Genomic DNA, 24,572 nt, shown 5'->3' with positions numbered 1-24,572 from the left:
TCCAAAAGAATAATAAGAAAATGGCTGTGTGGGGGTGATATGCCTGTAATCCTAGCACCTCTGAGGTTAAGGCAGGAGGATTGCTGTAAGTTCACAACCAGCCTAAACCACAAAGTGAGTGTCATGAAGCTTAGGACACTAAGCAAGACCCTGCAGCAAAGACAGGAAGAAAGAAAAACAAGAATTGGAGAGCCGGTGTGAACCCAGAGGAGAGAGGCTGCTGTCCATCCCGGAGCACTGTTTTTACTATTTTACTCTTAAACATGAGAATCCCTGCACCAACACCCTGTAGTTTCAAAACTAGTCATCATTAATTAAACAACAGAATTATAAGAATTGTTACTCTGAATAATGTTACTCTCAAACTTTGATCAAGTGATTTGAGGCCATTTTTACTCAAAATCGCCTGCTACCCCCTAAAGTCAAGTTTGCTTATCTCATTTCAGAACTCTCAAAATGAATTGGATAAGTGTACAAAAAAAATTCCCATCATTTTAAGCCAACCAAAAGTGTTTTCAGAACTCTACAGAAGACCTTGACAGAAAGCATCTGTAAGGAAGTGGCCTCCACAGCTTCTTCTTCCAGTTGGCTCCCAGAGGCCAGGCCAGGCACAGTGGGAAGCTGCAGGGCCCCAGGCCCTATTTTCTCCTGAGGCACACACTTACTAAGCAGGAGCTTGAGCTAGGGACCATCCTCACAGTTCACACCCCTCACAGTTCACACTCCCTTCTGTGACCCCCAGTGACCAAGGCCACCAGCTGAGCCCAGAGACAGCCAGCCTATCTAACCCAGAGCTCCAGGCATTCAGCTGAGTATCAATAGGCAATTTGGTCATTCTGCCCAAACACCAGAAAGGGGCACTGAACACAGAGCAGCCAAGCCCTCTGGCAGGCAAAACGTCCCTGGAATGTTTCAGTCTGAGGGAAACCAGTCCTTGGGGCACTCGCAAGAGTCATACTTCAAAATGCCTTAGACAGTAAAACCCACAAGCTAGACAGAGGTACCCCTAACTCTAATCCCAGAACTCCCACAGTAAGACGGGAGGTGGAGACAGGAGAATCACCTGGAATCCCATGGGCCAGCCATCGTGGAGTACCTGCCTTAACCCAATGAAAAGATAAGGAGTCTCCAAAGTTATCCTTTGACTTCTGCATGTGTGCCAACACTTGCAAGCCTATGCGCATGCACACACACACACACACACACACACACACACATACACACACACACACCATACATACATCACACACACATACATACACACATACCACATACACACCACACATACACACACACATACCACATACACACACACCACACATATACACATACAACAACACACACACAGCACATACACACACCACACATATATATACACCACATACACACACACCACACATACCACACATATACACATACCATACCACACATACACCACACACACACACACCACATATACACACACACCACACACACACATACACCACACATACCACAAACCACACACATACACCACATACACACACCACACCACACACGCACCACATATACACACACACACACCACATATACACACACCACACATATACACACACCACATACACACACACCACACATGTACACCACACCACACACATACACACACCACACATATACACACACCACACATACACACACACACACCACATACACCACACATACCACAAACCACACACATATACACATACACATAAACCACACCATACCACACCAAACACACCACATTTTTCAAGGAAGATACATAAAAGTTGTATGAGGTAAGGATTCAATTTTTAAAATTCCAGTTTCAGGAACTAATGGGGAGAAGTGTGCAAAGTGTTCAAACCCAGGCATTCCGAAGGCTCATTGATGTATTGTTTTATGCTACTTCTTATCTATTTTCCTTTCAGAAATTTCCCAATAAAAAAGATTTCTTTCCAACTGTATGTTTTCAGTATTCTTTATTTTTAACCTAAAGGAAAGCAAACATTAATAAACACTGAAACATGCCAGAATGCCAGCAGAGGTCCCTGCTGGTGTCCCTGTGGATCATATGTGTACCATGCCGTGATCATGTGTGTGCTGTGTGGTGAGCATGTGTGTGCTATGTGACAATCACTTGTGTGCTGTTCAGTGACTATGTGTATGCTTGCGATGATCAGGTGTGTACTGTGATGTGAGCATGTGTGTACAGTCCAATGAGCATGTATGTACTGTGTGGTGATCATGTATGTGCTTATGGTGACCATGTGTGTGGTGATCATGTGTGCACTATGCAGTAATCATCTGTGTACTGTGATGTGAGCATGTGTGTACTGTGTGGTGACCATTGTGTGCTGTGCAGTGAGCATATATATACTGTGCAGTGTGATTCTGTGTGTAATGTGCAATGATCACATGTGTACTGTGTGGTGAGCATGTGTGTACTGTGTGGTGATCATATGTATGCTATGCAGTAATCATCTGTATACTGTGATGTGAACATATATGTACTGTGCAGTGAGCATGTATATATTGTACATTGACCATGTATGTACTATGGTGTGGACATACATGTACTGTGTGGTGACCACATGTGTACTGTGCAGTGACCATGCCTGCACTGTGTGGTGAGACCACTCTCTCACCTTCTCCTTGGTTCGCAGCTCACTAAACATTTGTTGAATCTCCAGTTTCCAGTCTTCCTGCATGGAATGGAAAGACTCCTGGGGCATGTCGGTCAGCACTGCCTCTTCGATCGCAGTCAGCTGTTGAAGAATTAAGGCAAACGAGGGGCGGATATGAGGGTCTTGTTCCCAGCACTCTGCGACAAATGAGAATCACATTACTTTCCTCTCTTGGTACAGCTACAATCATCTCCCAGGTGGCAGAGTCCCCAGATCGACACCTGTCACTCCAAACCAGGAGTTCCTGCCTGTGGCCTCGGCTCCTGGAAATCCTAAGTGCATTCCAGTGAACCCATCAGTGCCTGTGTCCCAGCACCCATGTCAGGGGTGAGCAGAGACACAGAGACAGGCCGCACATGCATGCTGGGTCTTGTTTCTGTTTCTGTCTTGTGTGCTGAGGCCAAGCCACCATGGCAGAATTACATGGCTGTAAAACACAAGCCCCAAACCAAAGTCTGGAATCGTTGTGATCAAAACTGAAGTCCTAAGAAGTAACAACGCTGGACACTGTGGCTCACACCAGCAATTCCAACAGCAGGGAGGTCGAGGCAGGATCCAAAGCCCAGCCTGGATTACATAGTGAATTTGCAGCCAGCCTAGGCTACAGAGTGAGTTTGAGGACCCCATAAAATATATAATAAATGTTCATCTAGCGTGGGATAGAAAGTGGGTTCAAGGCCAGCCTGGTACACACAGCAAAACCCTATCTTAAAAAGAAATTGAAAAATCACAAATCAAAACTGATGAGCTTTAACAAGAGTGGAGTCACTACACCCAAGCATGGCCATATTGCTAAGGCCTGAAAGATGTTTGTGATCACTACCTGAACGGCGTGGAGCCAGCTGAGAGCCCTGCTGGGGGACAGCAGGACAGTGACCATTTCACTGTCACGGTGCCAAGTTCCACAGGGAAGGCAAGGCACCACGGATCAGGTTTAGGGGCTTCAAGCCACACGGCCAACAGTGCCGGGCTCTCGGCTCTCTAGCAAAAGTTCTTAGAATAGCACATCTGAAAGCACTTGGATTTTTTTTTTCTTTTTTGGAAATGTGATCAAAACTGAAGTCCTAATAACAGGGTCTCACACTAGCCCAGGCTGGCCTGAGAACGCAAAGCAATCCTCCTGCCTCAGATTCTTGAATACTGAGATTGCTGACATGAACTACTATATGCAGCTTAACATTTCCTTTGCCTTTTCTTTTTCTCCCGAGACAGGGTTTCTCTGTGTAGCCCTGGTTGTCCTGGAACTCACTCTGTAGACCAGACTGGCCTCGAACTCAGAAATCTGCCTGCCTCTGCCTTCCAAGTGCTGGGATTAAAGGCGTGTGCCACCACTGCCCAGCTCTTCCTTTGCTTTTTAAACTTTATACATTTATTTGTTTGTTTATTTGTTCATGTGTGTGGGTTCAGGTGTGCTATTGCATATAGTTAGAAGTCAGAGGAGCACCCGTAGGAATCTGATCTCTTCTCCCAAATTTTGATTTGTGGAAGCTGAACTCAGACTGTCGGCCTTGGTGGCAAATGTCTTTATTTGCCGAGCCATCTTGCCAGTGCTCATATTGTTTTTAAAAAAATAGAAGAAAAACACAGAAAACAAAAAACAACACTGTGGCTGTTCCTATGCGTGACTCTCCTTGGCCAGACTCTCTTAGATCAGGGCTGAACATTACCTTTCATGAGTTTTGCAAACGGTTCAGGGCAGGTGGATGGAATGGGCAGTGTGAGCTTGTTGACAGCCACCCCGTACGCCACAGCCAGTCCATCGATGCCACGGTACGGGACCTCACCCGTGAGCAGCTCCCACAAGAGCACTCCATAGCTGCAAAGCAGAGTTCCCGTTAGCAACTTGGGCTCCTGAGCCTGCCCTGCCCCTAGCTGACCCAAAGCCACTGCTCACCCAGGGTAATAGGTGACTCTGTCCCAGAACAGCTGGAGCATGGTGGCACACACCTGCACGGCCAGCACCCGGGAGACGGAGGCAGGAGGATTATGAGCCACAGCTAGCCTTGAAGGTGTCCCTCTCCCAATATCTCCTTTCTCATTTCCTGGCTTCCTCAAGCACTGTGGTTCCAGGTTAAGAAGCTACATCCAACCAGGAGGGAGAACATACAGTATTTGTCTTTCTCACCTGAGTTACTTTACTCAATATAACTTTGACCGATACCAACAATTTACCTTCAAGGCCAACCTACCAAGCAAGATGGGCCCACTCATATGACCGTGGTAGGACGGCCAAGGGGGCAGGGGATGTAGCTAACTGTTCTCTGGTTAGATTTAAGAAGAGTCTCTGACAAGGACTTCATGTATAGAAGTGAGGGAGTGACTTCTGTTGGACACAAAGATTAAAACGGCGATTGTGACTTTGGGAGTTTGACATATCCAGATTTGAAGAAAGGTTTTCTTGTTTATCCTGTACATTAGCTTCCATGCCACTGTGATAAAACCTGAAAGGAACCTATAACCAGAGCGAAAGTTTATCCTCACTCATAGTTTAAGAGAGTTCAATCCACCATGGTGGGGAAGAAACGAGGAAGTAGGCTCAGTCCACATGGTGGTATGCACCACCACCACACCTGGCTGGATACGTAAGAGATATCCACCTCACTTCCTCTCTCTCTCTCTCTCTCTCTCTCTCTCTCTCTCTCTCTCTCCCTCTCTCTCTCTTACACACACACACACACTCTGTGTGTCTGTGTCTGTCTATCTCTGTCTCTCTGCCTCTGTGTGTGTCTGTCTCTCTTTCTATTTCTCTCCCTCCCCACCTCTTTCACTCACTCACTCTCTCTCTCTCTTTCCGTGTGTGTGTTTGTGTGTGTGTGTGTCTGTCTCTGTCTCTCTGCCTCTCTCTCTCTCTCTCTCTCTCTCTCTCTCTCTCTCTCTCTCTCTCTCTCTCTCTCTCTCTCTCTCTCCCTCCCCCCTCCCTTTCACTCACTCTCTCTACTTCCTGGCCGACATGATGTGAGCAGCTTTACTCCTCCCTGTCATGATGCTCCGCCTCACCATAGGCCCAAGAAACAACAGACACAAATGCTCATGGCAAGAAAGTTCAAACTTTGAGCCCCAACAAATCCTCCCTTCTTATGGCTTGATCATCTTAGGAACTGTGTCACAGCCACAGAAAGCTGACTGGAACACAGAAAACACAAGGCATTGCTGTGGTGAGGCCTGGGAGTGTGGTAGAGGTTGTAGAAGGAGCCTAGAGAGGCTGGAAGCCAAAATGAAAGGGCAGCTCTTGAGAGGCATGAGGATTCTGAAAGAAACATGGTGGATAACAGCTGTGCTCACAGAACTCTGGAAGGAGTAACTCCATAAACCTCTTGGGTTACATTTTGGCGATATCTACATTTTGCCCCTAGACTTTGGTTGAGGCTGAAATTTGAAGGCAGGGAACTCAGCAACTGAGAAGGATGATTTCAAAACAGCCTAATGTTTGATTTACAGCATGGTTATCACAAGCTGCTTTTAGCAACAAGGATCAGGAGGGGGAAAAAAGTGGAATTATCTCAAACACTTTAGCCAGAAAAGCTAAAGGTGGCAGACAGGTCTAGTTGTTAAAGAGATGACCAGCATTAAGAAGACAATTCTTTGCACAGGAACAGCTGGGGAAAGGAACAGCTGCTGTCCCTTAAGTCTGTGGAGTGGCTTCCATCTGCCACAAGCTTCCAGCCATGATCTGGCCTCTTCATGGACCGAAGTTCACGGATGTTTCACAGACCAAGCATGGGTAAACTGAGATGCCTGAAACCCCGAGCCAAAAGAAAGCTTCCCCCCCTCTAATGTAATCTTGCCAGACACTGTTATCATGGGGCAGAAAGCTGAGCAGCAATGTCTTGTCCCTGTCTAAATCAACACCACTCGCAAGCACTTCACAGCAGAATCGTGAAACGCCCCCCACCCCCACCCCCGCAGACTCAGAGACAACAACCGGACATTGCAGGTGAACAAAGCCCAGGTGCGTTCCTACCTCCAGATGTCGCTGCCCTTGGAGAACAGGGAGGATCTGATGACCTCGGGAGCCATCCAGGCGTAGGTCCCTGCTGCACTCATCCTGGTAGTCCTGTGCCATTCCCTTGCCAGCCCGAAGTCCGTGATCTTCAGGGTCTTGTTGCAAATGTCATCATGTTCTATCTTCTCCAGCAGCAAAACTACAGGGAAAGGGGCGGGAAGGGCTTTGGTGCACGGTCTGACCATCAGCCCAAGTCTTCTAAGTCATCTATCATTGTGCTTTATATATACTCGGCCCAGGGAGTGGCACTATTAGAAGGTGCAGCCCTGTTAGAGCAGGTATAGCCTTGTTGGTGTAGGTGTGGCTTTGTTGGAGTGGGTGTGGTCTTGTTGGAGTAGGTGTGTTACTGTGGGAGTGGACTTTAAGACCCTTACCCTAGCTGCCTGGAAGTCAGTATTCTGCTAGCAGCCTTCAGATGAAGATGCAGAACTCTCATTTCCTCCTGCACCATGCCTGCCTGGATGCTGCCATGTTCCCTCCTTGATGATAATAGACTGAACCTATGAACCTGTAAGCCAGCCCCAATTGAATGCTGTTCTTTGGGCTGGAGAGATGGCTCAGAGGCTAAGAGCACTGACTGCTCTTCCAGAAGTCCTGAATTCAAATCCCAGCAACCGCATGGTGGCTCACAATCACATGTGATGGGATCCGATGCCCTCTTCTGGTGTGTCTGAAGACGGTGACAGTATACTCACATACATACAATAAAATCAATAAATCATTTTTTTTTTTTTTTGGTTTTTTGAGACAGGGTTTCTCTTTATATCCCTGGCTGTCCTGGAACTCACTCTGTAGACCAGGCTGGCCTCGAACTCAGAAATCCACCTGCCTCTGCCTCCCAAGTGCTGGGATTAAAGGTGTGCGCCACCACCGCCCTGCCAAAATCAATAAATCTTTTAAAAAAAATATGTTGTTCTTTATAAGAGTTACCTTGGTCATGGTGTCTATTCACAGCAGTAAAACACTAACTAAGATAATTTTCAATAGCAAAATTCTTTCCATTTAAAAAACCATTTTGACCATAAAGACTTGTATATAACACTCCTCTTCCTGCATGGGCCGTGATTCCTCCTTCCTGCAGTCTCCTGACTACTCCTCACCAAGTATGATCTAATGGAGGAGGCCCTCCTGCCCTGGGATGATGTCCATGAGATCCACTCCTGAATGAGGTCACCCCTGGGAGGCCATCTGTCCATGAGGCCCGGCCACCAATGTCAAGAACTCCCACTCACCCTCCGATGATGCCCACTTAGCCTGGCATGACCCAGACAGCCAGATAAGAGCAGAGTCGGCTTTTTCTTTGATTTCTATTATTTTTTCTATTTTACTAGGAGGGTGCAGCTCATAGCCTGTTGAGGAAACCCTGTCCCAGCTTCCTAGCGAAAAGAATAATTTTGGATGGAGAAGTAGAATTTTAAAAGGAAGTTTTCATTGTAGTGTGAGATGTGAACATAAAAATGTCAGCTCTTTTAGGTAATAAATAAATATTAAATAAATAAATAAGTAAATTGCCATCTCACTAGCTGCCAGAGTCACATTGAATGAAGTTGTGCTTCTGCCATTTTACTTAACTTGCAGTATGGCCAAGTAAATTTTTAAGAAAGTCTTCCCGCCTGGTACAGCTTAGGCAGAAAGTAAATGATTCTTAGGGGCAAGAGCCTTTTACCAAGCCATCTCAAAAGAAGATCAGTTATCAAAGCCAACATGACAAGAACATAAATGTCTCATTCCTAGAAATCCCATCCTCATCAAAGCAGAGTCTTTCCCGCTGAATGCACAGGAGACTGCACCAATAGGTGACATATTAACATAGTTCATTATCCAGCACTGGCTTCTGCAAAAAGACATCTGAACCCATGGAGATAAACTGTGAGATACCATGACCTCATCAAACTGGAAACTCAGACGGCAAACCACCCAGGTCAGCCCACACCTGCTGATGCCTCCCCATCTCTCTTGCTTGTCTGCTATTTTTCCTTTTACTTAATACCTCTTTACATATAAAACTTAACTCCAGAAACTATTTAATCATTCTCCCGGTGACCACAGCAACACTGTACTCTATACACCTCAACATACACTGGGCTAACCTTCATCAATGCTATATTACCCCTTTGAACAGTCAATACTCAGTGCCGACAATCATTCCCTAATGACCAGAGCTGTTTCTGGAGCCAGTCAGTCAGGGAAGAATTATGCCCTCCAATTTATAGTCCAAAAATGTCACTGGAGATCACAGGGCTATATATGGAGATGTCCCTGTGTACTGGCTGGTTTTGTGTGTTAACTTGACACAAGCTACAGTCATCAGAGAAGAAAGAACCTCAGTTGAGGAAATGCCTCCATGAGATCCAGCTGTAATGCAAGGCACTTTCTCAAATAGTGATCGATGGGGGAGGGCCCAGCCCATAGTGGGTGGTGCCATCCCTGGGCTGGTGGTTCTGGGTTCTATAAGAAAGCAGGTTGATCAAGCCAGAGGAAGCAAGCCAGTAAGTAACATCCCTCCATGGCCTCTCATCAGCTCCTGCCTCCAGGACTCTCCCCCATTTGAGTTCCTGTCCTGACATTTTTGGTGATTTGGAAGTATAAACTGAATAAACCCTCTGCTCCACAACTTGCATTTTGGTCATGATGGGTTTTGTTTTGTTTTGTTATTTTGTTTTAATTATTTGTAGCTGCAATAGAAACCCTAGCTAAGATATCCCATGTGGAGGATCTCTGACATCCTCCAGCTCTGCCATTTTGTCTAAAGAAGGCAAGGTGACCAAAAATGCCTGCTGACTGGATGAGTGCTGTCTTAGGGTTTTACTGCTGTGAGCAGACACCATGACCAAGGCAACTCTTATAAGGACAACATTTAATTGGGGCTGGCTTACAGGCTCAGCGGTTCTGTTCATTATCATCAAGGTGGGAACATGGCAATGTCCAGGCAGGCATGGTGCAGGAGGAGCTGAGAGTTCTACATCTTCATCTGAAGGCTGCTAGCAGAATACTGACTTCCAGGCAGCTAAGATGAGGGTCTTAAAGCCCATACCCACAGTGACACACCTATTCCAACAAGGCCACACCCCCTAATAGTGCCACTCCCTGGGCCAAGCACATACAAACCATCACAAAGGCAGAGACAGTTCTTCCCTGTAAGCTAAAAGCCCATTTTGCCCTTGTGAATTTTAAGAAAAATAAATTCCTATTTAAAAAGAGATGTGCCCCCCCCAATCCTTTAAGTGGGACCTCTTAACCACAGAAACAATACAAATGATTAGCTCTTTCCAGAGTCCTCCTTCTCCATCACCCCACTCTTGTGGAGGATGGGCAGGAGGGTGTGATCTGAGTGAGAACTGACCCCATAGAACCATATGCTTTGATGCTTGGCCCCTAGCAGGCAGCACTGTTTTGGAAGGCAGTAGAACCTTCAGGGGGTGGAGCCTAGCGGGACAGAGACCTTACAGCAGGCAGACCTTGAGGCGTGCTATAGCTTGGCCCCACTTCCTGTTCACGCTCTGCTTTCTGACAGAAGGTGACCGGGCTGCCTCACACTCCTGCTGCCTCCGTCACGGCGGAGCTACCATTCATCCCTGAAGAGTTTTATCTGAAATTTTGGTCACAACAATGAGAGAAGTCACTAATGCAGAAGATTTGGCAGCAGCACTGAAGGTGGACCTCAAAATGTCCCTAGCCCCCAGATCCACACTTGGGAAGGCCAGAGCCTAGATTCCACTAACCAAGAGAGCAGCTGAGAGGGAGAACTCAGCTCTGACCGCAACAAACCAGCTCTCTTCCTAAGCAGCAGGAGGGGCAGCCCATGCAATTAGCATCTGTCCTGCCACCATTTAGAACCCAGCTTCTCTTTTCCCTGGTCCAAAGTTCCCCTAGCAACTGGCACTGCACACTCCGGATCAACACAAAACAAGTTAAAATAACACCTCAATGCCAACCGTAGGCCAGGCCTCCATGAAAGGCCCATTGTGTGGGACTCTGTTTCCAACTGGCATGGCAGAATTCCTGAAATTCCTTATCTTTTGGGCAATGTGACCGAAACCACAACATGCCACCTCAACAGTTAAATTAGACCTGGGCCTCCCTCCAGATCTCGCCAGGTTTCGGGTGCACATAGGTTGGGACTGCTTCCACTTCCAGTCCCTCGAAGTTTTCGGAAAGGCTAACAACAGGTCTGGCTCGGAGTCACACCAAGCCGGTGGGATTCCTGGGCACCTGCTAATCCTCCTTACCAGCTGAGCCATGAGAACCCTCTCAGAGACCGCAGCCTGGTATGTGGGCTGCAGTCTTTAGCCTTGCACTTGGCTACCCACCCGACAACTATCAGGTGGCGAGCCCTCCAACATCTCTAAAGTCTCCTGCTCTCCGTTATGGATGTGTTGGCATGCAGCGTATTTTTAAAGCGATCACAGCACACACACTGTGGTTTCTCCAACATGTATGGGGGTCACTGGATCCAGACTCCATTCTGTGAGACAGATGGGTTTCAATTAATCGTTAACTAGGAATGTATTATTTAAAAAAAAAAAAAAAGCCAGCAAGTGGAAAGAAGGGGGAACAAAGTGGAACAGATTTACAAGCATCACTGCTCTGCCTAGGGTCACAAGATCACCTTGTGAATGTGCGTTCTGCACACAATAGGGAGCACTGGGTCTGGAACAGAGGGAAACTGTCTTCATGCTCCGTACCATACCAGTATTAACTCAAATATCCCCATCCCTCTTCTCATCTCCTCCCCCCTGCCCCTTAAGCCTTGGAACAAAGGCCTGAATCTCATTGGGCTTTCTTGTCTATTTACCCTCTTTTGACATGATCTTTCCAGCTCATTCTTGTATTTTCCACATGAACCCCACATTCTAACAGCTCTGGTATCTAAAGCCATTGCAAATTTAAAACAAAAATAAACATCACTGCATTGTCTCTGGGTCCTCAGCTCCTGGCACCTGCTCACTGAGTGAATACCCTCCACCCGCAGCCAGGGGCCCTGAACCCATTCGTGGATCATGAGCTATCATCATCTTCCTGCTTTCGTACTGAAGAATCTAAAAAGAGCCCCTGCCTGCTGCTTTCCCTCTAACTTGACTAGAAGGTTCTCTGTTTTCTTCTAAAAATCTATTCTTATTTCATGTGTAAGTGCTTTACTTGGATGTGTATATGTGCGCTGTGGGCCTACAGTGCCCTCAGATGCCAGAACAGGGACTCAGAAGCCCTGGAACTGGAGCCACCACCTTGTGGATGCGGGGATTATGGCAACTTGATCTGGTATGTTTTATGCTCCCTGGTGTATCTTCGCTGGCTGAATGAGTAACCAAATAACCAAGACTGTATGGGAGGAATGGGCCGGAGAAAGAGAAGTTATCATAAGCTCTTTGGTCTTAAATCACCTGCTAGGTCTGAAACCATTCACCTCTGCCCTCCCGACAGGGTCACACCCACTCACAAGGAAAGAGGCTGTAAAGATAATCAGAGCCCTGCAGGTGTGTGAATCCAGGCCTCAGCACACTGCTCCCCATGCCCTAGCCCCACCTCTGCTGGCCTTAGAGAACCCCTCTCCTCGCTTGCTTCACCTTCCTGTTACTCCTGTTTGCATCTCTCCTCTTCCCAAAAGATCTCAAGGTGTCAGTCCCGGGCCCCTGGCTTCTCTGACTCCCTTCCCTCTCTCATTCTGACTCCCAAATTTTCACTCCAACCAGGGCCCTCTGCATCTGGTCTCATATGCTGTCCATGACATTCAAAGAACGAAAACCAAACACAAGACAACAAGAGACTACATAGAGCTTGTGGCTCTGTAGTGCAGAGCCTGAGGGTTGCTCTCTCCTCTCATTTCTACTCCCTCCCTCCACAGCAGCTTCCTGCCAGGAACCTGACCCCGCTCCCCTCCCTTCCCACAAGCACAGGCTTCTTTCCATCCACTTCCTAGAGATTCTGGATTTTCTTTCTTTTGAAGGACAGTTGCCGGGCGGCGGCGCATGCCTTTAATCCCAGCACTTGGGAGGCAGAGGCAGGCGGATTTCTGAGTTCGAGGCCAGCCTGGTCTACAGAGTGAGTTCCAGGACAGCCAGGGCTATACAGAGAAACCCTGTCTCAAAAAACCAAAAAAAAAAAAAAAAAAAAAAAAAAAAAAAAAAAAAAAAAAAAAAAAGGACAGTCAACATTGCTGCCCATCATAACAAAAAAGCTTATTCTTTTTATTTTCCTTGAGACAGGGTGTAGCTTTGTAGCCCAGGCTAGCTGTCCTGCCTGCACTAGCATGCCCAGCTCTCTTGCTGTTGTTCAGTTATGAGAGAGGGTCTTTCTCTGTATAGCTCAGGCTGATGTGGAATTCACCATGTAGCTCAGGGTAGATTCAGAGACTCCCAGCAATCCTCTTGCCTCAGCCTCTCATATGCTAATATCTCAAGCATGAGCTCATCAGACCTGACTGTCATCTCCCATCCATCCTGAGCATGTAGGCTAAGTGTCCTTATCAACGGACAGATTTAATGCCTGTCTCATGCACTAGTGGGAAGATCTTGGTTCCACTTTGTCCACTACAGAGAACCAAGAGCCTAGGATTCCTGACACCTAATACACAGGTTATTTATTTATTAATAAATAACCCATGTATGTGTGCATGTGCATGTGTGTATATGTATGTGTGTGTATGCATGTGTGTGTGTGTGTGTGTGTGTGTGTGTGTGTGTGTGCCTGTATGTAAGCGTGTGTGGTCTGAGTATTTCTTCCTTAAGTGTGATGTGTGTGTGTATGTGTGTGCATATAGTCTGAACATCTCTCCACTCAGTGCATGGGGAGATGGGTCAGGGTTAAGAACACGGCTGCTCTTCCAGAAGACTCAGGTTTGATTCCCAGCATCTACATGGCAACTCACAACTATCTATAACAATAATATTGCGAGTCTGTGAGCCTTTTCTGCATTTAGTGGGCACCAGGCATGTACCTGGTGAACATATATACACGTAGGCAAAATATTCATATATATAAAATCAAAAAGAAATAAAAGAAATTTTTTAAAAAGAAAAACTGCAGCTGGACAGTGAACCAAATTAATATAGTCCAAGTCCCCAGGGATTCAAAAAATCAAAGCATATGATGATTTGCTCATAATTTATCAACAATGTGCATGAGGCCAACATCTGAGGGTCACTTTGTTTTTACTGCTGCTATTAGGCAATCTCTGGCTCTATCACCATAAATCGGACAATGGCATCTTGTTCCTCAGCTCCCTCGGCACACACGCCCTTGCATGGCACCAAAAGCTTGGTGCCTGGCTACATTGGAAGCATTTCCTCCCACAAACCCATCCTGGCCTTTCCATCAGCCACACCTGTAACTGCTCACTGTTCCTTATAAATGCCATTTGCCTCCATGGCAATGTTTACCCAGTTGCCTTTGAAGTGTTAAGAACCACGGAACAGATTTCCCCACAGGACTGAGTCAGTCTCCATGAGAGGAACTCTGTACACAATGTCACAAATCAGGGTGTTCTGTAACTTGACCATGGCTACACAGCCAAGGGAGACAACACAGACATGTTCAAGCCCAGGACTGGGGGTGTTGCTCAGTGGTAAGTGCTTGTCTAGTGTGGAGGGAGCTCTGGGTTCCATTTCACTCCTGCACTGCACAAAAGGGAGCAATAACTCGTGCTTGTAATCTCAGCACTCAGGAAGTAGAGACAGAAAGATCAGAAGTTCAAGGTCATCCCTGTCTACCTGTTATACATCAGACTCTGTCTATAGACAAACAAACAAACAAACAAACAAACCAGGTCTAAGTGACTTTAAATTAATACCCCGGCCCTTTAGGATTCTGATAATGTTAAACGTTCTCATGTTAGTGTGAGCAAGCAAAGACTAGAACAAGTGTTTCAGACCCCGTCCCTAGACTCCTGAAAGCCATTTTTGTGGGACAGCAATGACAGGCTTCACTCACTTCACACCTGCCTTGTGGGGGTCTTCTGCTCACTGGCTAGTCATTAAAACGTGAGTCTGAGCTAGGATGTAGCCTAGTGGTAGAACATTTGCATAACACACACTTGCCTAGCCCTGTGTTTCATCTCCAGCAATAAAAACAAGTGTGTGTGTGTTAAAACACGCACACACATTTATAGTATACTATTTATAATATAATATATGATATATGTTTATGTAACACAAGTCAGATCTGGGTATAAATGTTCCCAGGCTCCCAGGCAGAGACATCAGAGTGCCATGGGCCCACAGGTCTGACCATGTGTGCCTGGCCTCAAGCTCTCTGCACCAGGCTGCTTCACCAGCTTCCTATGGCTCCTGCTCTGAGATGATTCCCTCTCCTCCACCACCACCCCCTCTCTCACCAGCTTGGTTACCTGGTAGACATGCTAACACTAACCCAGGATGAATGTCTACCAGTCCTTTCTCATTGGACTCCGATGGCAGGCACTGTCACTGTTCTTTCCTTTGCTACTGTCTGTGTTCCTGTGACCCAGAAAGAGCCAGAGGAGATTTAACTGTGTCCTGAAGCACAGGGAGTCTTGTTTTGTTTTTCTCTCCTCTCTGAATGTACAGGTAAAACCCGCTGGTCTGCCAGCTCTGACTCATTGCAGTTGCTCGGGAGGCTGAGGTTTGAAAGTTCAAGGCTTGCTTGGGCTCTAGAGTTCTTTCAAGACCAGCTTGTACTCTATGGCCATATAGCGTGTCTTAGAATAGAAACAGAAAGAGGTCTGAGGATGAAGCTCAAGGGGCGCTTGCCAAGTTTCTGGTAAGACCCTGGGCTCCATCTTTAGTACTGGGACAGGGGGCAGTTTCCAGGGCTCCTCAAAGCTGTCTTGTTTCATTCTCCAGAAGGACACAAGGGTGGGCAGACAGCTCAGCAGTGCTTGCTCTTTGCTGTGCTGTGTTTCCTGGGAGTCTCACGGGCCCAGCATGTCTTCACCACCAGGGAGCTCAAAGCCTGCAAGTTTGGGGTTGCAGGGGGCAATGGTTCAGTGGGTGAGGTGCTTGCTGGGCATGAGGACCAGAGTCTGATCTCACAGAACCCACATGAAGAAGCCAGGCATGGCAGCATGAATCCAGTGCTGGGGAGCTGGAGACAGCAAGACCCCCTGGGGCTAGAGAGCCAGCAAGCCTAGCCAAACTAGCAAGACCCTGAGGAATGACATCTGAGGCTGACCTCTGGCCTCTACACAAACGCATACACACACACACACACACACACACACACACACACACACACGGCATATACACATTCACACATATACACACACTCAGGCACACTCACATGATGCATACACTCACACATGGTACATACATACACACTCAGACACACACTCAGCACACACATATGAAACATAACATACACACACATTCACACACATGGCACTCAGACACACATTTACAAACATGGCATACACATACATACACTAACACATATGGCACACATACAAAAACACACAGGGTACACATATACACACATGCACGAACACTCGGTGAATACACACAAACATACATGGTGCACACACACACTCATACACATGACATGCAAACAAACACACAAATACACATACACACACACTGCAACTTTGGCTTGTCTTTCTGTACCTGTCTGCCAGAAAGCACAAAGTTTTCTGAGTCACTGGTGCTTTATCACAGACAAGTCCCCAAGAAGCAGTATGAGTGAAAGCACTAGAAAAGAAAATCTGTTGAAAGGTGTAGGACCTTCAGACAAATTCAAGCGTTTGTTTAAACAGTAATTCCCACTGACTGGGTGTAAACCCTCCCCCACTGCTCACTATCACGTGGGTTGGCGGCCGATTGGAATAAGCTCAATATTGACTCAAAGCCCTGTTTGCAGCCAGTAATTCACTACTGCCGTCAGCAAATAATACAGTCAAACACAACCTGCTGCGACCCTGTCTCTACACCGCACAGTCAGAGAGAAGGTGCAGCCACTTACCGCAGAGGGAATTCACAAACAGGCATGGAGGACAGAGCCTTGTGCAGCTCGGCTCCTGATTTGAACATTGTGGACCCATAGTCACTCAAATATCTCACATCACTCTAATTAACTAATTAAACTTGTGGAGGTAACCTAACGAATCCTTGGCCAAGCTAGTACCTAGCCAACAAATCCATTTAGAGTGCTGCTTTCTTTCTTTTTTTAGGTGTGTGTGTGTGTGTGTGTGTGTGTGTGTGTGTGTGTGTGTGTGTGTGTTGTAACAAGATCTTATATAGCCTAAGCTAACTTTAAACTCAGCATGTATCTTAGGATAATCTTGGACTCTTGATCCTCCAACCTCCAACTTTAGAGTACAGGAGTTACAAGAATTTGCTACTATGCTCAGTTTATGGAGTGCTGGAGATGAAGGGGGCCCCATGCTAAGAAAGCACTGTAGGAACTGAGTTTGCAACGCTAACATTTTAAAATAAAGGAAACCTGGCCTGTCTTTAAAGAAATTAAAAGTGCTGCAGGAAGTGTGGCTACTTGTCCTAAAAGTGAAAAGATTTTCAAAAGCTAAAGTAGGAGGGAACTGCCTGTAAAAGGCCAAGAATCCCTAGATGGGCAGTGTCTCATGTTGATGGGATCAACTGAAAACCACCTTACTGGTCTTACTTTACAAACCGTTTAAAGAAAATAGGAATCCTTTAAAAGTTCACCTTTCACGTGTAAGTATAAGCAGGGATTCCCAAGCCCTCCTGTGCCTTACACACACCTAGCAAACATGCACTGCTTGTGGACATGTGATATGGCCCTCAGGATGCATTGAGCAGGTAGGAGGGAGCTAGCTCAGACAGTAAAACTCTTGCTTGTCATGTGTGCCCAGGAGAGAATTCTAGGACTCACATGCAAAAGGCCAGGAATGCTGGTGCATGCTTGTAATCCTTGTGCTGAGAAAGAGGCAGGTGAAATCCTGGGGTTTACTGGCCAGCCAGTCTCACCTAGTATATGTTTCTAGGTCAGAGATTCTGTCTCAGTCAAAGGTGAAAGGCACTGGAGGAACAAGGAGTCCAGAGGCTGTCCTCTGGTCTCCGCACATGTGTGTGCTTGAAACTGCACATGCACACACATACACACACACACACACACACACACACACACACACAGGATGAGGTGCAATGCCAAAGCAGCATCTATGGCTTTGAACCTTTGGTGTAAGGAGTGATGTATCTTAAGCAATAGTTTTGGCAGAATTAACTTGAAGAATGCTAGGTTCTGTGTTATCCTGAAGTTCCTGCAGAGGAGGGGCTCGTGTGATGTGCTATCCTTGTCTGGGGGCCTCTAGCTGTCAGGTTTGCAGGACAAGTGGAGCCTTACCATGTTCTGTGGCAGCAGGCTACCTACATATTGCTCTCAGTGACAACATACTTTAGCAAATAAGAACGAACTGATAGTTCAAACTAGCAAGCATGAAGTATGTACATAAATAAGCTCCTTAGAGATCATGATGCTGTGCAGGAGAATGGCTTAGTCAGAAGAGAGCTTGCTCTGCAAGCACAAGGATAGGACCTGCCTTCCATCTTTAGAACCCACATAAAAAGTCTGGCTTGGCAGGCAGCATACTCTTAGGATCCCAGCAGTGGGGAGGCCCACTGGGAGAACCCATGGGACTCAACGGCCACCCTGCCTGGCCAAATCTGGTGAATTCCAGAAATGTGAGAGACTCTGTCTCAATAAAAAGGTGAAGGGTACCTGAGGAAGGTACACTCAAGGTTTACATCAGGCCTTTGAACGAAGGAACACATACGCCCTCACACATGTGCACCTGGATACACGTGAATACATACACACAAAAGAAAGACATGCTGTGTATTAGGTATGACAGAATCCTCAAAGCAAACCACTTCAGGGGCCCTATGCAGTCAGCTGGAGACTCGTGGTGACCACCAGAAAGCACTTCTTCAAGACATGATTCCCTAGGCTTGTGGCTCACGGTTGGAGCCGCTGAGGCCTACATGAGTTGGGCTAGGCCGAGGGGTGGAGAGCCACCCAGTGCTCACCCAGAGCTGCAACCTTCCAGTTATTCATAACTTGCCTGCCGGAGAGAATGTGTTTTACCTTTCAGGTGCATTTCTGTACTGAAGGATTTTGATAGCCAAAGGAAACCAGTGCAAGCATAAAAAGAAAGTATCGCTCGTTGCCCTCGCTACGATACTATCTTTCTGCTCTTAGAAGACATTGAGATTCTTCCAGCTAGCTCCTGTCCTAGCAGGTTTTGGAGGACTGAGGAGCATGCAGCTGTGGCTGCTCAGCACCAGCTCTGGCCCGAATCCACAAATTTTGCAAGAGATTCCATTTCACTCTGGGGAGGGTAAGGCTCTTTAGAAGTGAAGAAGCAACTGCAGACAGCTGTCCCCTCCAGCTCTCTAGTTGCACTTGCTGATAGTTGGTGCTTAGGTCCCATGTGAGCTCCCTGCTAATGCCTGGAAAGTCCACTCTGACTTCCAGATCAGGTGCCTGACACCAACCTGCTATTTCCAGTACTGTAAAGGATCGGAGAGCACTTGTTCTCGGCCCAAATGGGCGCTTCCGGTTTGCAGAAAAGATTTCTCCAAACAGTAGGGTCACGTTTCAGATACAGAGACCTCTGACCCTTAAGGAAAGCCCAAGGGCAATTCACGGTGAGATGGTTTAGAGGCAGAGCCTTCAGCGGCAGAATGCCTGCTTGGAATGCGTGGAGCCCAGCGTTTGCAGAGCATACCAGGAGAAAAGAATTAGAAACTTTAATAAGACCCTTGTAAAGTGGAAGGGAATGACGGGGTGCTGGTGATGACGGCCACCAAGCTAAACATACTCTGTTTAAGGCCAGGGCTGGCAAAGTACTGTGCAAATGTATGGGGAGACCTACATAGATTGATTATATGTGTAGGGTCCAGTGGGTTCAGAGAGTAACAAGAATTTATCTACGAGCACCTGTCCTTGTCCGGGTGCTCCCAGCTAATAATGGCAGGTAAGCACGAACCTTCCTCAAGCAACTTAGCCAGAGCCTTCTTCCCACTCTGACTCAGAGCCAGACCCCTCTCCTGGCACTTGACTCCGCGCTCCCTTGGGGCTAGCCTCACTTACTGTTGCTGGACTTGAGGTCACGGTGCAGGATGGGCACCACCGCCTCCTCGTGCAGGTACAGCATGCCGCGGGCGATCTGCACAGCCCAGTTAACCAGAACGTGCGGGGGGATGCGGCGCGCGCGGCGCGGGCCGGGCGCTCGGGGATCCGGAGCGGCGGCTGCCAGCGCGCGGTTGAGCGCCCCGCCGCGCGCGAACTCCAGCACCAGGCAGAGGTGCGGCTGCCGCAGGCACACACCCCGCAGCTGGATGATGTTGGGGTGCCGCAGCATAGCGAAGAGCCGCGCCTCGCGCCGTACGCTCTCAGCCGCCGCCGCCGCGTCCTGCTCGGGGTCCCGGCGTGCCGCCTTCACCGCCACCTCCTGGCCCTGCCAGGTGGCGCGGTATACCTGGCCGAAGCCGCCGGCGCCGATCAGTTCCTTGAGCTCCAGGCGTTCGAAGTCTACGTGCACCGGCGAGCAGGGTCGCGGCGCGGGCGGCGCAGGCGGGGGCGGCGGCGGCACCGGGCCACATGGCGCCACGTAGCTGGCCGGAAAGATGCCCAGGCGCCGCTGCACTTGGCCGGCCCACCAGCCCTCGTCCCCTGACACCGCGGCGTCCTGGGACAGTACCTCCACCAGCTGACCGCGCCTCAGGCTCAGCTCGTCCTCACCGCGCGCTTCGTAATCATAAAGCGCGGCCCACATCCCGGAGGAGGAGCTCCCCGAGTCGTCCCGGGTCGGGGACAGCGGCGTGTCAGCAGTGCCCTCGGCCACAGGTAGCGCCATAAGGGCGATGGAGAGGTCTCTAGCGGACCAAGTGAGACAGCCACCACCTCAACTTCCCCGGTCTCCAGTGACGCGTATCATCGGTCCAAGCTAACGGGGAAGGGTGCAGGGCTGGAGCGGGACTACATAGGTTACGACCACTGCACGGGGTCTCTGGGCTCCGCTCTCTCTCCAGTTTGGCTAATTCTTCCCCGCAGCCGCTAGCGCGGACGACCGGTGGCGGTGCGGGACCTGCTTGGACTTACGCGCGCTCCCCAGCAGTCGCCCCTACGCCCAGCTCCTCCTCCTTGGCCACTCCGCCCTCCCGGTTCTTTCCCCTTGGCACTAGCCTTGGCCCCGCTGGGTTCGTTACCCCTAGGTTCCACCCTCCATTAGTCCCGCCCTGTTGCCAGTCCCACCCTCTAGGTTCTTTAACCCCTGGAGATTCAGGTTCTTTAACCTCTTGAGGCGAACCTGAACCTGAGTCTCCTGTGCCCGACACGCCCCCAGCAAACCCATTCCGCCAAGTTGGCGTTTCTGCCCCTGTAATTTTGCTTTCCTCCCTCCAAATCTCCCAGGTTCCACCCCTGGCGCCCGCCCTTCCTTTCCAAGTTCATTGGTGCCTCTGGGTCACCCCTCCAGGTCAATAGCCCCTCCTCGTGCCCGCCCTTTCCCAAGTTCATTCTCCATGTTCATTGGTGCTCCTGGATCCACACCTCTGGGTTCATTTACTTCGCGCTGGGGCCGTCTTCTTAGCCTCTCTCTCGGCTCTGAGTTCATTAGGACCACCCTCTATTGATCTCCTGGATCTGACCCGCCCGCTCCGAATCCATTACTCAAGGTCGGTTACTATCCTTTTTAGCCGCCGGGTCCCCTCGACCACCCTTCAGGACCCGCCCCCGGCTTTCTAGGTCCATTCTGACCCCGCCCCCAGGCTAACAGCCTTTTCACCTCCACGCTTGGCCAATTCTGAACCCGCCCTCCGGCGGCCCCACAGACTGCCGAGCTCTCTCGGCCTTGAGGGCGGAGCACGCCTAGGGCCTCTTAAAGTTTTCCAGAAAGTTAAAGAGATTGCGTGGTGCACGAGGATGGTTGGACTTCTCAGTGAAAAGAGGGAGGAGATGAAGAGAAGAGGACCCTTGAGCTCCAGAAATAAAGTGACACACCAGCAACAGATAGACGTTCGTATCCTGGAGTGCGGTTCCAAGACAGGGGCCTGGTGTGCTTGGTCTCACCGGGCTGCAGGCATGGAAAATCTCCAGGTTACAGATGTCGAGTGCAGGGAGCCACAGTCGCATAACCCCGAAAGCTGGAGCATCTCTGTGCCTACAGCGCTCGGATGTCAGGGATCCCCAGGTCCCGCCTAGCCCTGTGCACCCTCAGGCTCCTAGTTAGACTACCTCGGAAGCACCTGTGAACTACAGGTTGCCAGGGTGATGCAACGTATGAAGCTTAAAAAAATAGAGAATACAATTACAAAATTGGTCCAAGAAAACAGAACACAATGTTTGCTAAGCCTGAGCGTCCTGGCCGGTGTAGAGTAGGATACTCCTAACACGAAAGCACATAAAGGAGGTTTTGTTTTATTTCTGCTCTTTCCCGTTTTTGTTTGTTCTCAGTGTCTAAATTTGCTCACCTGTAAAATGGTAATGCCGATAAGTGGTGCTTACCTCACATGGTGGCTGTGAAGAGCCGGGAGGGTGTTTGATGAATAATAATTCATACCAATATTAATACTTTTTTTTTGAGGCAGTTTTGTCAGGTTGCCTATGCTGACCTTGTACACACTTTAGAACACAGGTTTGCCTGGAACTCAAAACAGTGTGCTCTCAACCTCCTGAAGGCTGAGGTTATAAGTATGCACCACCAGCCAAGCCTGGCACTCCCTGCTAGACCTGGGCAAGCAGATGTCTGTCAGCACCTCTTTCATTAACATTTTCTAGCCTTTCTATTCTTATAACTGTTCTTATAATTTTTATTGTGTCTGTTGGGAAGTCCTCTAGGCTCTACCCAACAGCTAAAGGTGTAAATCATCCTGACATATAAGAAGGACTGCCCAGCGCTCTCTCTCTCTCTCTCTCTCTCTCTCTCTCTCTCTCTCTCTCTCTCTCTCTCTCTCTCTCTCTCTCTCCCTCCCTCCCTCTCTCACTTTACCATCTCCTGTTTTCTCTATACCCAGCATGTTCCCCACTGGCCTCTTTCTCTCTCTTTCTGTCCTTCTCTGTCCGCTTTCTCTGCCTCTACCCCTTTTCCAGGTTCCCTTCCCTTCCAGCCCACAAACCTTCTTCATACTAGGTCTGTCCTATGGCTTGATTGTTCAGGGAGACACCCTTGCCTACTCCCTCCTGATGAATTATGCATGAGTTCATAAAACACAACATAAGGGGTGTGTGTGTGTGTGTGTGTGTGTGTGTGTGTGTGTGTGTGTGCATTTGTGTGCATGCACATGTGTGCCCAGGAGTGGAGGCTGGAAGAGAAAGAACATCTGGTGTTGTCTTTCTCAGTTGAGATAAGATCTCTAATGGTACCTGGGGCCAGGTTGGCAGTGAGCAAGCTCCTAAGATGCTCTCTTCCATGGTACATTAGTGATACAGAAATGGCTACACCATGTTTTTTCTTTGGGTTTTTTATTTGAATCCAAACCCAAGTCTTCATGCTTTTGTAGCAAATGTTCTGACCCACTGAGCCATCTCTCCAGTTCTAACTTTTCAATTTTCTCCTAATATTTACACTATGGTTGCCTTTGCTTCTGACAAGCAATATGGATTTTCCCCTACAAGCAGTGAAGTCAAGACTCACATGATGAAGTTTAATGTGAATCAGCTTGAAAGAAAAAGCTTGTGAAAACTGTATTGGCACAATGTTAAAACAAAACAAAACAAAACAAAAAAAACACCATGATAGAAGTCTGAGGGCACAGGCTTCCGAGAAAAAACTCAGAGGGTGTAGGCTGAGAAGTGACTTCACCCTCCTCCGCAGCCAGCTTCCACTTTGGTTTCTTGTCTGATAAGAACTCCATGGTTCAATACAGCAAAGAGCTTCCCAGTCACATGGAGCCAGCGGCCTACAGAGGAAGAGGAGGGCATGCTGCCAGCAAAGGGGAGAGCTTAATGTCTCAAACCTCACTTCTGTGGGTTTGGAAGGTGGTTCAAGCTGCTAAGTGGGTTGTTGCTCTTCCAGGGGATGTGAGTTGGTTTCCCACTCACTCACATGGTGGTTCTCAACTGCCTGTAATACCAGTTCTAAGGGATCTGATGCCCTCTAATGGCCTCTGTGGGTATTGCATGCACCTGGTGCACATACACTTGGGCACACAGGCATGCACATAAAGTAATATTTTTAAAAATTAAAATATGCTTCTGTAATGTGGAAGGGGGTAATGTTATGGGGTAAAAGAAATAAACATGAGATGAACTTGTCATGGAGGCACACACCTGTAATCTCAACACTTGGGAGGCAGGAGCAGGAGGATCATGAGTGCTAGGCTAGCATAGGCTACAAGGGGAAACCCTGTCTCAAAATCACAAACCAAGAACTGAAGGGTGAAGAAATGGAGAGAGTGGCAGTTAACCTAGACTTGCCCTTGACTTTGGAATCTGAGAGTGTCAACACTTATAGGCATGAGGAAATAACTCTTAAAGATAAAGGCAGGGCTTGAGGATCATAGGAGGTTATAAAGCAGTGGAACTCCATGGGTCAATACAGCAAAGAGCTTCTCTGTCAAATGGAGCCAGGGGCCTACAGAAGAAGAAGTATCACTGACAAGGGGTGTCACATGTACATTGACCTGCCCTCGGCTCCCTAGGTTCCTAGTCACAGGACAGTCAGCACTGTCATTCCAGGAGACTGACTACCCTCAAATCAAGAGTTTCTAACCAAACAGAGGTCACTTGAGTGGGACCTTGTTGAGGCATAGGGGTGGATGAAGAATGGGAACTGATCACAAACAGAGCAGCATGGAATTGCCAGCTCTGATGCCACTCAGTGTCAGGGGCATATGCTTGCCTGGAAAGAACTGAGGAAGAAGCTAGAGAGTACAGATGACTGTAAGACGGAGTCTCTATTGAATTCTGACAGAGGGCAGAAGGCAGAGAGAGCCAAGGAG

At 48.2% G+C, this 24,572-nt stretch overlaps 2 protein-coding genes across 2 annotated transcripts in view; one reads left to right on the top strand and one right to left on the bottom strand.

Annotated features, from left to right (window-relative positions):
• Map3k21 (mitogen-activated protein kinase kinase kinase 21) overlaps positions 1–20,800 on the bottom strand; it is a 36,468-nt gene extending 15,668 nt beyond the window's left edge. The window contains exons 1-4 of the mRNA XM_031341836.1: positions 19,723–20,800; positions 6,646–6,826; positions 4,352–4,500; positions 2,646–2,821 (exon numbers count right to left, since the gene is read on the bottom strand). Of these exons, the coding sequence (XP_031197696.1) occupies positions 2,646–2,821; positions 4,352–4,500; positions 6,646–6,826; positions 19,723–20,488 (1,272 nt within the window). The 5' untranslated portion in view covers positions 20,489–20,800. The remainder of the gene's footprint in view (positions 1–2,645; positions 2,822–4,351; positions 4,501–6,645; positions 6,827–19,722) is intronic.
• A 395-nt stretch (positions 20,801–21,195) lies between these two features.
• Pcnx2 (pecanex 2) overlaps positions 21,196–24,572 on the top strand; it is a 156,081-nt gene continuing 152,704 nt past the window's right edge. The window contains exon 1 of the mRNA XM_031341830.1: positions 21,196–21,308. The gene's annotated coding sequence lies outside the window, so the exon portion shown is untranslated. The remainder of the gene's footprint in view (positions 21,309–24,572) is intronic.

This window comes from Mastomys coucha, unplaced genomic scaffold (genome assembly GCF_008632895.1).
Source record: "Mastomys coucha isolate ucsf_1 unplaced genomic scaffold, UCSF_Mcou_1 pScaffold22, whole genome shotgun sequence".
NCBI lineage: Eukaryota > Metazoa > Chordata > Mammalia > Rodentia > Muridae > Mastomys > Mastomys coucha.
Note: the sequence above shows the minus strand (reverse complement) of the source record. Positions and strands in the feature narration are given on the sequence as shown.